At 38.6% G+C, this 12,855-nt stretch overlaps 1 protein-coding gene across 5 annotated transcripts in view; it reads left to right on the top strand.

Moving 5' to 3' along the window:
* Positions 1-9,564, top strand: part of RAD51C (RAD51 paralog C) — a 52,789-nt gene extending 43,225 nt beyond the window's left edge. For 2 of the 5 annotated variants that reach the window (XM_073879548.1, XM_025851050.2), the window contains 2 exons: positions 7,847-7,907; positions 9,254-9,564. In XM_073879548.1, coding sequence (XP_073735649.1) covers positions 7,847-7,907; positions 9,254-9,335 — 143 coding nt within the window. In that variant the 3' untranslated portion in view covers positions 9,336-9,564. The other 3 variants (XM_073879549.1, XM_025851048.2, XM_025851049.2) reach the window with 2 other exon arrangements.
* The last annotated feature ends 3,291 nt before the right edge of the window (positions 9,565-12,855 follow it).

Genomic DNA, 12,855 nt, shown 5'->3' with positions numbered 1-12,855 from the left:
TTTGGGGGCCTGGGTGGCTCAGATGGTTAAGCGTCTGCCTTCGGCTCAGGTCATGATCCCAGGGTCCTGGGATCGAGTCCCGCATCGGGCTCCCTGCTGGGCGGGAGCCTGCTTCTCCCTCTTCCTCTGCCTCTCTCTCTCTCTGACTCTCATGAATAAATAAATAAAAAAAAAAAATAGCATTTCCAAAGAGCTCAGGTAACTTTTTTTTTTTTTTTTAACACATAGTGCTTTACGATTGGCTTCCATCCCCCACTTCTCTAAATAAGTCATTGTATTCTGGATCACAAAAGGAACTCTTTCTTCAGCAACAAACCCCATTGTAAAGATTTCACAACAGTTATCCAGATGAGAATCTTTTGAACATATTGCTTATACTTTCCCAGATTTAGGTGTTCTGTAAAGTGTTCAAATGCTTTTAGGGATTCTCCTTGAACTAGTATATAGTAGTAGTCATCCACTGTTATTCTACTATTAAATATTCACTAATAGAATACATCTAAAGAATAAAAATAATATGAGCAAAGCAAGATATTTCATCTTTTTTTTTTAAGATTTTATTTATTTGGCAGAGAGAGACACAGCGAGAGCAGGAACACAAGCAGGGGGAGTGAGAGAGGGAGAAGAAGGCTTCCTGATGAGCAGGGAGCCCGATGTGGGGCTCGATCCCAGGACCCTTGGGACCGTGACCTGAGCTGAAGGCAGACGCTTAACGACTGAGCCACCCAGGCACCCCAAGATATTTCATCTTTTAATGCATTCATCAGAAGGAGATGATTGCCTTCTTTATCAGATTCTAGAAGTTAGCATTCGTTAGGTACCCGTGAGATCAGAAAATTACGCTTATTTTTTAGAGTTAATCATTTTATGACTTTCAGCTTCTTACTCATCCTTTCCAAGAAATTGGAGAATGGTGTTGAACACTGACATTGTAGTGGATAGATTTTTTTTTAAAGATTTTATTTATTTAGGGGCGCCTGGGTGGCTCAGTCATTAAACGTCTGCCCTCAGGTCAGGTCATGATCCTGGGGTCCAAGCTCAGCGGGAAGCCTGCTTCTCCCACTCCGCCTGCTTGTGTTCCCTCTCTCTCTGTGTCTCTCTCTCTCAAATAAATAAATAAAATCTTAAAAAAAAAAAGAATGACTTAAAGATTTTATTTATTTATTTTGAGAAAGAGTGAGAGAGCACGAGTGCGGAGGAGAGGAAGAGGCAGGCTTCCTGCAAACAGGGAGGCCGATGCGGGGCTCCATCCCAGGACCCTGGGATCAGGGTCCAAAGGCAGACACTTAACCAACTGAGCCACCCAGGTGCCCTGAATTAGATAGATTTAAGGGAACTCTGTTCCATAAGTTTTTTTATATCCCAAATTATCATTTTAGGACTGCTTGCTTATGATAGGTATTTAACTGGGTAGTTTATATACAGTATTTCATATAATCCCTTCAATAACTCTTTGAAGGATCTATACCTACATAGAAGTGAGAAGACCAAGGCTGCCCAGAAAGATTAAGAGTAATTCATGGCTACCATTTATTGAATTTTTATTAACTGTCCTTTATTGTGCTAAGCATTGTGTGTGTGTATTAGTATTTCATTTTATTTTCTAAATAACTATGAAATAAGTAGTAGTATCCAAATTTTATAGCTGACTCTATAATAGAGTCTGTTTCTTTTCTTATAATTGCTGTTTCTACAGTGTAATTACAGTATTGTGTTGATGGCCAGCAAATCTGAAAGTATAGCTCTTATCCTCCTTTTTAGATAAAATCCTTTTTTTCCAAACTGTTTTTTTCCCCCAGGCTGGGGATATATGATAAGTAATGTGCATACTTTTATTATAATCAAAATAAGTTGACTTCATTTAAGAGAATTAAAAGTTTTGTTCTTTATTGTTTGAAACCAGTTATCTTAAAAAAAGAAAAGAAACCAGTTATCTTTAAGTCATTAAAGTTGCATGAAATGTCTGTGTTTTAAAATTTAGTTTATCTTGGGCGCCTGGGTGGCTCAGTTGGTTAAGCGACTGCCTTCGGCTCAGGTCATGATCCCGGAGTCCCGGGATCGAGTCCCGCATCTGGCTCCCTGACCCTACCTCCTCTTGTGCTCTCTCTCTCACTCTCTCTCTCAAATAAATAAAATTAAAAATAAAATAAAATAAAATTTAGTTTATCTTGAAAGGACAAAAATAGAAATTCACACTGGGGAAAAATAATTATAAAAATGAACACTTCCAGTTTGAGCAGAAAACTAAAAACCTTGACTAGCCAAATCTATATTGAGAATTGAACCCAAGTGTCCCATCTTATACTCTAGTCCCCGTCTTTCACCAGAAACACCTGATTTTTACCCTTCAACTAACAATGAAATGACATTCCAACAGTTATTCAAATAAGTACTTTTGTCTCTGTCCTGTATATTGTGCAGGTTTTTCTCCAGTTTGCATATTCATGATAATATGAGGCTGAGATTGTTCAGAATTATATCACTCTTTGCCAAGAAGATCTGGTGGTAGAATGGAGTAATATATCAACACCCCCACACAGTGTTTCATATGTGTGCTCAGCTTTAGAGCACAAATTGTGCTTCTGTCTTATTTCTTCCTGACCCAAACTGTGTAGTTCAGCCATATGTTAAGCTTCATCTCAGCTGGGGCCATGAGCCAAGTGATTCTTTGGTTTAGTTTGTTGTTTAAAAAGATCTCTTGAGATGCAGATATGAAATATAAAATTATTTTATTTTTACTTAGGAATTTGAGGAAATTTTTCATTCTGAATATTTAATGCCCACTTGACTTTAGGATTTTTATTTTTTATTATTTTTAAAGATTTTATTTATTTATTTGACAGAGAGAGACACAGCGAGAGAGGGAACACAAGCAGGGGGAGTGGGAGAGGGAGAAGCAGGTTCCCCACTGAGCAGGGAGCCCAACGTGGGGCTCATTCCCAGGACCCTGGGATCATGACCCGAGCCAAAGGCTGACGCTTAATGGCTGAGCCACTCATGCACCCCGAGGATTTTTAATAAACATGTAAAAGCTTCTAAAAGCTTACTTTTTTTTTTTTTTAAGATTTTATTTATTTGAGAGAGCACAAGCAGGGGGAGCGGCAGGCGGAGGGAGAGGGAGAAGCAGGGAGCCCGATGCAGAGCTTGATCTCAGGACCCTGGGATCATGACCCAAGCCGAAGGCAGATGCCAAACGCCTGAGGCACTCGGGTGCCCCAAAAGCTTATTTACTTTTTAATAATTTTCTCAGAAAATTCAGATGTATTGGGTATCTTTTTGGACATATGGTGATATGAGGTGATTTAGATAACTAATTTTTCAGAAGGTTAGCTAATTTTTGTTTTATTGACTCAAAAAGAGTGGTTTTTTTTTAAAGATTTATTTGAGAGAGCGAGAATGAGAGAGAGCACATGAGGGGGGGGAGGGTCAGAGGGAGAAGCAGGCTCCTTGCTGAGCAGGGAGCCCGATGCGGGACTCGATCCCGGGACTCCAGGATCATGACCTGAGCCGAAGGTAGTCGCTCAACCAACTGAGCCACCCAGGCGCCCATAAAGAGAGTTTTTTTTTAATAAGGCAGGTTAAAATACACCATGCCTCTATTTTTCTGTTATTTATATATATATATGTATATTTTTTTAACTTTTATTTATTAAAAAAATTTTTTTTATAATCTCTGGGCCCAAAGTGGGGCTCCAGCTTACAACTTGGAGATCAAGTCACATCTTCTACCAACTGAGCCAGCCAAGTGCCCCAATTTTTGTTATATTTTGTATTAAAGATAGAATTATCAACCCTAAAGCATTATAAGAATTTATAATCTCTGTCCCTAACACAACTATTCTTATATTACATACTACATTTTTGCCTACAATCACAGTTACAGAGTATATGACATTTTGGATTCTGCTGGTTTTGTCCTAAAAGTACAAACCTAAAACATTAAGCTAATGGACTGTGATCTCTGATTGCTTCTCTTTTCTCTTTTGAAGATTTATTTGTTCATTTGAGAGAGAGAGAGTGTGTCCATGCACCAGGAGGAAAGGGCAGAGGGAGAAGGAGAGGGAGAGAGTCTCAAGCAGGCTCAGCGCTCAGTGGGGCTTGATCCCAGGACCATGAGAACATGACCTGAGCCGAAATCAGGAGTCAGATACTTAACCAACTGCACCACCCAGGCACCCCTGATTACTTTTCTTTTGAATTGTTTCTGAATAGAGGGGCAATTTCAAACTTTGAAGAGTAACAGATCATAAACCAAGATGTCCTTTTTGAATTGTCTTTGAAAACGAATCAGACACTACTCCTGCCTCTTTTGTGGAGCAGCCTTCCGGGGCCTCCTCTGCAAATGGGCTCCTTGGCCTAGCATCCTGGTCCCCCATGATCACCTGTCGAGGCCCATGAGGGGTTACTGCCAAGGTTCCCACCAGCCCATAAGCGACAGCATGGCAGCCTTCTCCTCCAGCAGCTTGCTCGTGGCTACCTCTGGCTATTTCCAATGAGTCCTGGGTTCCACTTCTGGTAACAGCTCCTGTGCGAGTGCAGCCATCCCTCACCACCCTGCTTTCCCCAAGGCTGACTCGGGTCACTGGTGGGCAAGGTTTTTTTTTTTTTTTTCAGGAATTCCACTCTCCCATTCATGGCTACAGTGTTGGAGTCCCCAGAATGCTCAGAATCTCCTCAGGCCTCCAACAGCATGATCACCTGTGACTTGGCTCTGGAAGCCATGAGGAAGCAGCGTGGTGGCCAGCCTGGCAAAGTCAACACTGGGCCCCAGTCCTGAGTGGCCACCACCAGCCACCAGGCTCATTCAGAATGTGCTGGGCTCAGCAGAGCTCTTCTCCTCCCCTCCTGGTAGACTAGACAGGCTGCAGCAAGCAGAAGCAGTTGGGTTCTTCTATATCAAAACAGCAAAACACCAAAAGGGAAGTTGAGGGAACCCCACTATTTACTCTCCAAGCCACACTCAAGCCTTCCTGACATCCTGTAACCATGTGCCTTGAACCAAGTAGAAAATAAACTCCAGGGGTGCCTGGGTGGCTCAGTTGTTAAGCGTCTGCCTTTGGTGCAGGTCATGATCCTGGGGTCCTGGGATCGAGTCCTACATCGGGCTCCCTGCTGAGCAGGGAGCCTGCTTCTCCCTCTCCCTCTGCCCTCCCCCTGCTTGTGTGCACTCTCTCTCTCTCATATAAATAAATAAAATCTTTAAAAAAAAAAAAAACTCCAAGCAGCCAGTAAAAAAGAAAGAAATCAACATTACATTGTATGTAAATAAGTGGTCCTGTTAACTCAGTTTATGATTTTTCTCTAAGTTAGAATCTACATTTTGTGCAGTTATGTCAAATCTTTTTTGAGGGGAGAGGGATATGGTATTTTTTAAAATTTAAATTCAATTAGCCATCAAAGTACATCATTAGTTTCAGGTGTAGTGTTCAACAATCCATCAGTTGTGTAGAACACCCGGTGCTCATCACATATATCAATTTTTTAAAACTGGTAAATTGTGGGGTGCCTGGCTGGCTCAGTCAGTAGATCATGCAACTTGATCTTGGGGTTCTGAGTTCAAGCCCCATGTTGGGTATAGAGCCTACTTAATTTTTTTAAATTGTGGTAAATCGTACATATCATAAAGTGTATCATTTTAATCGTTTAAGCGTAGTTTGGTGACATGAAGTACATTCACATTATTGTGCAGTCATCACCACCATCCATCTCCAGAACTTTTGCATCTTCCCCAACTGAAACTGTTCCCATTCCCACCTATTCTTCCCTCCCCCCAGCCTATGGCAACCACCATTCTACCTTCTGTCTCTGAATCTGACTACTCTAGGCACCTCATATAAGTGGAATGATAACAATATTTGTCCTGTTGTGCCTGGCCTTTTTTCACTTAGCATAGTTTTCAGTGTTCACTGTTACATGTGACAAGAACTTGCCTTTTCAAGACTAAATAATACTCTGTTATATGTATAAATTACATTTTGTTGGGGCGCCTGGGTGGCTCAGGTGGTTAAGCGTCTGCCTTCGGCTCAGGTCATGGTCCCAGGGTCCTGGGATCGAGCCCCACACCGGGCTCCCTGCTCCACAGGAAGCCTGCTTCTCCCTGTCCCTCTGACTGCAGCTCCCCCTGCTTGTACTGTCTGTCAAATAAAAAATAAAAAATCTTTAAAAAACAAAAACCAAAACCATTACATTTTGTTTATCCATCCGTCTGTCAGACACTTGGGTTGCTTCTGTCTTTTGACTATTGTGAATAAGTTATATCAGTTTTAAAGTAATTTTGAAAGCACTTTAAAAGTTTTTGCTTAGGGCGCCTGAGTGGCTCAGTTGTTAAGCGTCTGCCTTCGGCTCAGGTCATGATCCCAGGGTCCTGGGATTGAGTCCCACATCGAGCTCCCTGCTCGGCAGGAAGCCTGCTTCTCCCTCTCCCACTCCCCCTCCTTGTGTTCCTGCTCTTGCTGTCTCTCTCTCTCTGTCAAATAAATAAATAAAATCTTTTTTAAAAAATATTTTTTAAATAAAAAAATAGAAGTTTTTGCTTAGGCGCCTGGGTGGCTCAGTCAATTAAGCATCCAACTCTTGGTTTCAGCTCAGGTCATGATCTCAGGGTTGTGGGATTGAGCCCCAAGTCTGGCTCCGTGCTCAGTGTGGAGGTTGCTTGAGATCCTCTCCCTCTGCTCCTCCCCTTGCTCTTTCTCCCTCTCTCTCAAATAAGATAGATGAAATCTTAAAAAAAAAAAAAGTTTTTGCATAGGCCACCTGGCTGGTTCAGTCTATAGAGCATAAGCCTCTTGATCTTGGGGTCATGAGTTCGAGCCCCATGTTGGACATAGAGATTACTTATTAAAAAATTTAATAAAAGTTTTTGCTTATATTTGTTGCTATTACAGTATTTGAGCAAACTTAGTAAGAGCTTAGAATTTTGTATCTAACTACTTTTCAGCTTTCAATTTTATGTTACTTTGTAGGGTACATAATAAGATTCTACCGAAACAGACCTTGTTCTGTCTTGACAGTGATTCTTCTGGATATAATCATTTTGAAAGAAAATGTCTTCCTTGTTTATTTGTATTAGTGTGATAAGAGTATTTCTCCTCATTTATATCCCAAGAAATTGTCTTAATACTTCTATCGTACCACACAAAAAGTACACAATTACTGCAGAAAGTTGGAAAAACATAAACAAAAAAAACAATATCTTGTAATAACAACTTAACTTTTTAATTGTAGTCTTCTAGTAATTTTTCTATATATGTGCATTTACATACTCATAAATGTGACTCATAGAGCATAACTTAATGTATTATTAATATTTTATCTCATTAAATATTTTTTCCACATTATCTTCTTAAGCATCAGTAGTATTTTGTCATGTAGAAATTTATTTGAATTACTCATTGGATGTTTAGGTTGCTTTAAAATTCCACTTATATAGGGGCGCCTGGGTGGCTCAGTCGTTAAGCATCTGCCTTCAACTCAGGTCCTGATCCCAGGGTCCTGGGATTGAGCCCCGCATTGGGCTCCCTGCTCAGCAGGAAGCCTGCTTCTCCCTCTCCCACTCCCCCTGCTTGTGCTCCCCCTTTCGCTGTGTCTCTCTCTGTCAAATAAATAAATAAAATCTTTAAAAATAAATAAAGTTCCACTTATATAAACAACTCATTATTATATGTAATAATTATTATATATATACGTATAGCTATTGATTAAAGGAGTCTTTCTGATATTTCTTTGTTTTCTGTGTCCTTAGGGAACAAAACAATAGAATTGTAGTGAAAAACTATAAATTTAAATTATTAAATCAGTCGTCTAATGAAGATCATGTGTTTGTATATATTTATTTTTCTCTAAGCAGGTTGGCAACATTGTACAAATCACCAAGCCAGAAGGAATCTACAGTACTGTTTCAAATCACAGTCAGTATTATTTGATTAGAGTGGGGTTTTGGTGTTGGTGGGCAGTAATTATCTGAAGAGAGCATTTACAAATTGCTTCTGTTAACTTCTGTAGGCAGCAAGTATATTTGAGGACAGCTTTTGATGCTCAGAACATTATCCCCAAAATAGTAGTATATATACAGAATATTCTAGTGACAATTGGACTGAAATTTATTCTTAAGAACAGAGAAAATACTTATTTGTAGGCTAGTGTGTTCCATGCCATATGTAATGTCAGGATATTAAAAATTTTTTTTTAATTTAGGATATTAAAAATTTTTAAAGTAAAAGTTGTTAAAGATTTTCCAAGAAAAAATATTAACGTTATTCATTTTAGTCTGTAGATATTATAGATCTATCATAGCCACCAAATATATCCTGCTTTAAAATGTTAATTTTCCTATAATTTAAAATCATAGAACACTTTTTTGGCTGAAATGTGCATATTTATCAGTAATGTTGAGCCAAATATATTCTTGGCATCTCATTTTTTAAGGACAAAAACAGAAATAGAAAGAGATTCTGAAACTGAATTATCGACTTAGTCTTTGTACTGCTTAGGTGCATTTAAAGTATCCTAATTGGAAAATTAGAGTAGTTGTGAAAGTAAATTTGTAAAGCACCTAAGTAATTAGTACATGTTACTTCCTTTTACTCTTCAATAGAGTCACCATAAAGTTTGTTAAGATTTTTAGAGTGCATTTGTATAATGCACTGGTATTTCTGTTGTGTATATATAAACAATATGTAAATAAATAAATACAGATATAAAATACTGTAGATATAAAATACGGTAGTACAGCTTTGGCTTGGACACCTCTTCATGAGGTTTAACCTCTTCATTCGCAGTGGTTAATAACTTCCGTCTCAAGAATAAAGTAGCTCTTTTATCAATTACTTAAAAATATTTGGAAAACTAATCGTTATTTTAGTTGTTCTTAAACCATACTTGTATATTTTTTCATCTTCCAGCCTCAGGGATTTAGAGATGCTGTTGTTGCAACTGCATCTTCTTTGCAAACAGAAGGTTCATTGAATTCCCGGAAACGGTCACGAGAATCAGAGGAAGAACAGGAATCCAAAGACTAGTCTTTAAAGTATACATATATGTTGATGTTGGGAGATGTAATACATGCAAGCAGTAGACTCTTTACTTTAAAATATAAACACACACTATGGCATATATGAATCGAGTATATGAAGTGAATGTGAAAAACACTAAATGAGTATGATTCTCTGAATTTTTCTAAAGCAGTTGTACAATTATATTTTTTCCTGTTTTCATTTTTAGTAACAGAGATGATACAGGTATTGTATTTTTGCAGATGTGGAAAGCTGATCTCGTGTGGCCAATCTGAATTTACCATTCGGGCTGTTTTTTTCCTCTTTTGTTTGTTAATTGCCTAGAAAATCCTAGGAAGAAAAGAGTTTGTTTTTTTTTCACATTCCTATTGGGTTCTCTTTTAAATGTGTTTTTTTCCCTCTTTTGTTTGTTAATTGCCTAGAAAATCCTAGGAAGAAAAGAGTTTGGTTTTTTTTTTTTTTCACATTCCTGTTGGGTTCTCTTTTAAATGTGTAATTCTTAAGAATGACTTGTTTTTGAGCCATCTCTTACTTGGCATCATGGCTGCCCTCAGACCTCTGTTGAAGCCCAATACCATTAAAAAGAGAATCAAGAAGTTCATCCAGCACCAGTCAGACCCATATGTCAAAATTAAGCACAACTGGCGGAAACCCAGAGTCATAGACAGGGTGCACAGAAGATTCAAGGGTTAGATCTTGATGCCCGAAACTGTTTACAGGAGCAACAAGAAAACAAAGCACATGTTCCCCTGTGGCTTCTGAAGTTCCTAGTCCACAATGTTGAGGAGCTTGAAGTGCTCCTGATGTGCAACACATCTTACTGTGCAGAGATTGCTCACAATGTTTCCTCCAAGAACCACAAAGCTACTGGAAAGACCAACCTAGCTGGCCATCTGAATTACCAGTCCCAATGCTACGCTGCGCAGCCAAGAAAATGAATAGACAGCTTATGTGCACATCATATTTGTGTTAATAAAACCATAAAATTACAAAAAAAGAAAAAGGCTTGTTTTTACTATTATAAAGAAAAGCCAGCACCATGAGTCCTTAGGGAACTTGAGTCAGCATATTATTATATTCAGTTTTAATGGTAGGATACAAATTTTAGATGACCAATCAGATTTTAGTGGCCCCAATCCTAAAATCTAAGCCATTTATTTATTTTTTTATGTTATTTTATGTTAAGGGAAGGACTTTGGAGCTGTTACCTATCTAGAAAATGTCTAGAACGTTCATCTTCCAGAATAGTCAAATTGATAAACTCAATTATTTATTTATACATTTTTGAAACATGGTGTGATCCATTCTAGAATTCTAGATGCATTGACATTTTCCTTTGAATAATCTTAACACTTTGAATAAATTAAAAAATTTGGATTCTTGAGTGGTTTTAAAATCATCTAAAAATGTTTTGGCACCTGATTCTTCTCAATTCATTCACAAAATTTACTCTGGTTTCCATTGGAAGAAAATTATTTAAATAATTACTGTGACAACCATGTTCTCCAGATTTTAGTGACAATTGGTATTTCCTGTCCCAGACCACTAAATTTATAAAGTTTTAAAATACAATTATTCCGTAATTGATTATATATAGAATAACCATAGTTTGCCAGGACTTTCTTGAGAATGAAAGTAGACACTGCTAACAATTACACCAGGACAGTGGACATAAATCAGGACCATCCCAGGCAAATCAGGCATATGGTCATCCAATTACATAAGACTAACTTCAAATGACTAGTGTAGAGTGACTGATTGTAATTATGAGGCATATATTTTTATTAGTGCAGTCATTACTAAAAAATTACCCATCATTTTATATTCTCTCTGCTCAGATCATAAGATCAAGAGAGTTGAGGGGGTTATAAATGATAAATATCAGTGTTACTAGGCATCAGAACTATAGGAATCTCATAAAGCGTCATAACATTGTACTTTAAAGAACTGTAGGACCCGGAATATAGACAAAGCCAGGTGTTTTTGCTTTTTGTTTGCAACTCTTTTTAGGTAAACTTTATGTAAAATAGCCTTTCAGGGTGCCTGGTGGCTTAGTCGGTTAAGCGTCTGCCTTCAGCTCAGGTCATGATCCCAGGGTCCCAGGATCGACTGAGTCCAGTCTCCAGCTCCCTGCTCAGCTGGGAGTCTATACCGTCTATACCTCTCCCTCTCTGCCTGTCCCCCCTACCCTATCTCAAATAAAATCTTAAAAATAACCTTTCAAAGTTGTTCTTATTGCTAAAAAGATAATTATTTTCCTAGTTACACACTTAAATCTTAGTCTGCTTGGGCTGAAGTAACAAAGTACCGTAAACTTAAGCAACAAATTTTTCACACAGTATTAGAGGCTAGAAGTCCAAAATCAGTATGCCAGCATGGTGTGGTTCCAGGGAAGCTTGTAGATAGCCGCCTACTTACTGAGTACTCACAAGGCCTTTCCTTGGTGAATGTGCATGGAGAGAGAGCTTTCTTTTTATAAAGCCACCAGTCCTATCAGATTAGACTTCACCGTTATGACCTCATTTAACATTAATTACCTTCTAAAAGCCCTATCTCCAAATACAGTCACCCTGAAGGTTAGAGCTTCAACATGAATTTTGGGAACAGAATTCAGTCTGTAGAGTTACAGGAAATTTTGGGGCTCCTGGGTGGCTCAGTCATTAGGTATCTGCCTTCAGCTGGGGTCATGATCCCAGGGTCCTGGGATAGAGCCCCGCATCGAGCCCCCCCATCAGGCTCCCTGCTCAGCAGGGAGCCTGCTTCTTCCTCACCCTCTACCTGCTGCTTCCCCTACTTGTGCTCGCTCACTCTCTCTGTCAAATAAAATCTTAAAAAAAAATACAGGAAATTTAAAGTATGCACACATATATTTTTTTTCACACATGAAATTTTTAAAAAATTATGTTACCTGCTTTTATTAAATTTTTTATTGTTATGTTAATCACCATATATTACATAATTTGTTTTGGTGTAGTGTTCCGTGATTCATTGTTTGTTCATAACACCCAGTGCTCCATGCAGAATGTGCCCTCCTCAATACCCATCACCAGGCTAACCCATCCCCCCACCCTCCTCCCCTCCAGAAACCTGTTTTTCAGAGTCCATCATCTCTCCTGGTTCGTCTCCCCCTCTGACTTACTCCCCTTCATTCTTCCTCTCCTGCTATCTTCTTCTTTTTCTTTTTTCTTAAAATATGTTGCGTTATTTGTTTCAGAAGTACAGATCTGTGATTCAACAGTCTTACACAATTCACAGCGTGTTACCTGCTTTTTAAAGAGCCTAATATATCCTCTTGTGCTCCACATAATTTTTCTGACAGTTTTTAATGGTTGTGCATAATTTTAAACTTTTTGGAGTTTTAGTTATTACTATATTTTTTTAGTGTTATAAACAATGCTAATAAGCATACAAGTTCTTTTTTTAAAGAAATTGAAATGATTTGTATTAATTTTCCATTGCTGCTGTAAAAAATTACCACAGATTTAGTGGCTTAAAAGAACACGAATTTAGGGCGCCTGGGTGGCTCAGTTGGTTAAGCGACTGCCTTCGGCTCAGGTCATGATCCTGGAGTCCTGGGATCGAGTCCCACATCAGGCTCCCTGCTTGGCGGGGAGTCTGCTTCTCCCTCTGACCCTCTTCCCTCTCGTGCTTTCTATCTCTCATTCTCTCTCTCTCTGAAATAAATAAATAAAATTAAAAAAAAAATTAAAAAAAAAAAGAACACGAATTTATTATCTTACGGTTCTGGAGTCAAATCAGTTTCCCAGGGCTAAAATCAAGGCATCAGCAAGCCTGCATTCCTTCTGTAGGGTGTAGGAAAAATCCATTTTCTTGCCTTTTCTAG

This window comes from Callorhinus ursinus, unplaced genomic scaffold (assembly GCF_003265705.2).
Source record: "Callorhinus ursinus isolate GAN/ISIS: 27379988/994484 unplaced genomic scaffold, GSC_fseal_2.0 scaffold34, whole genome shotgun sequence".
NCBI lineage: Eukaryota > Metazoa > Chordata > Mammalia > Carnivora > Otariidae > Callorhinus > Callorhinus ursinus.
This window is presented reverse-complemented; position numbering and strand designations above follow the sequence as displayed.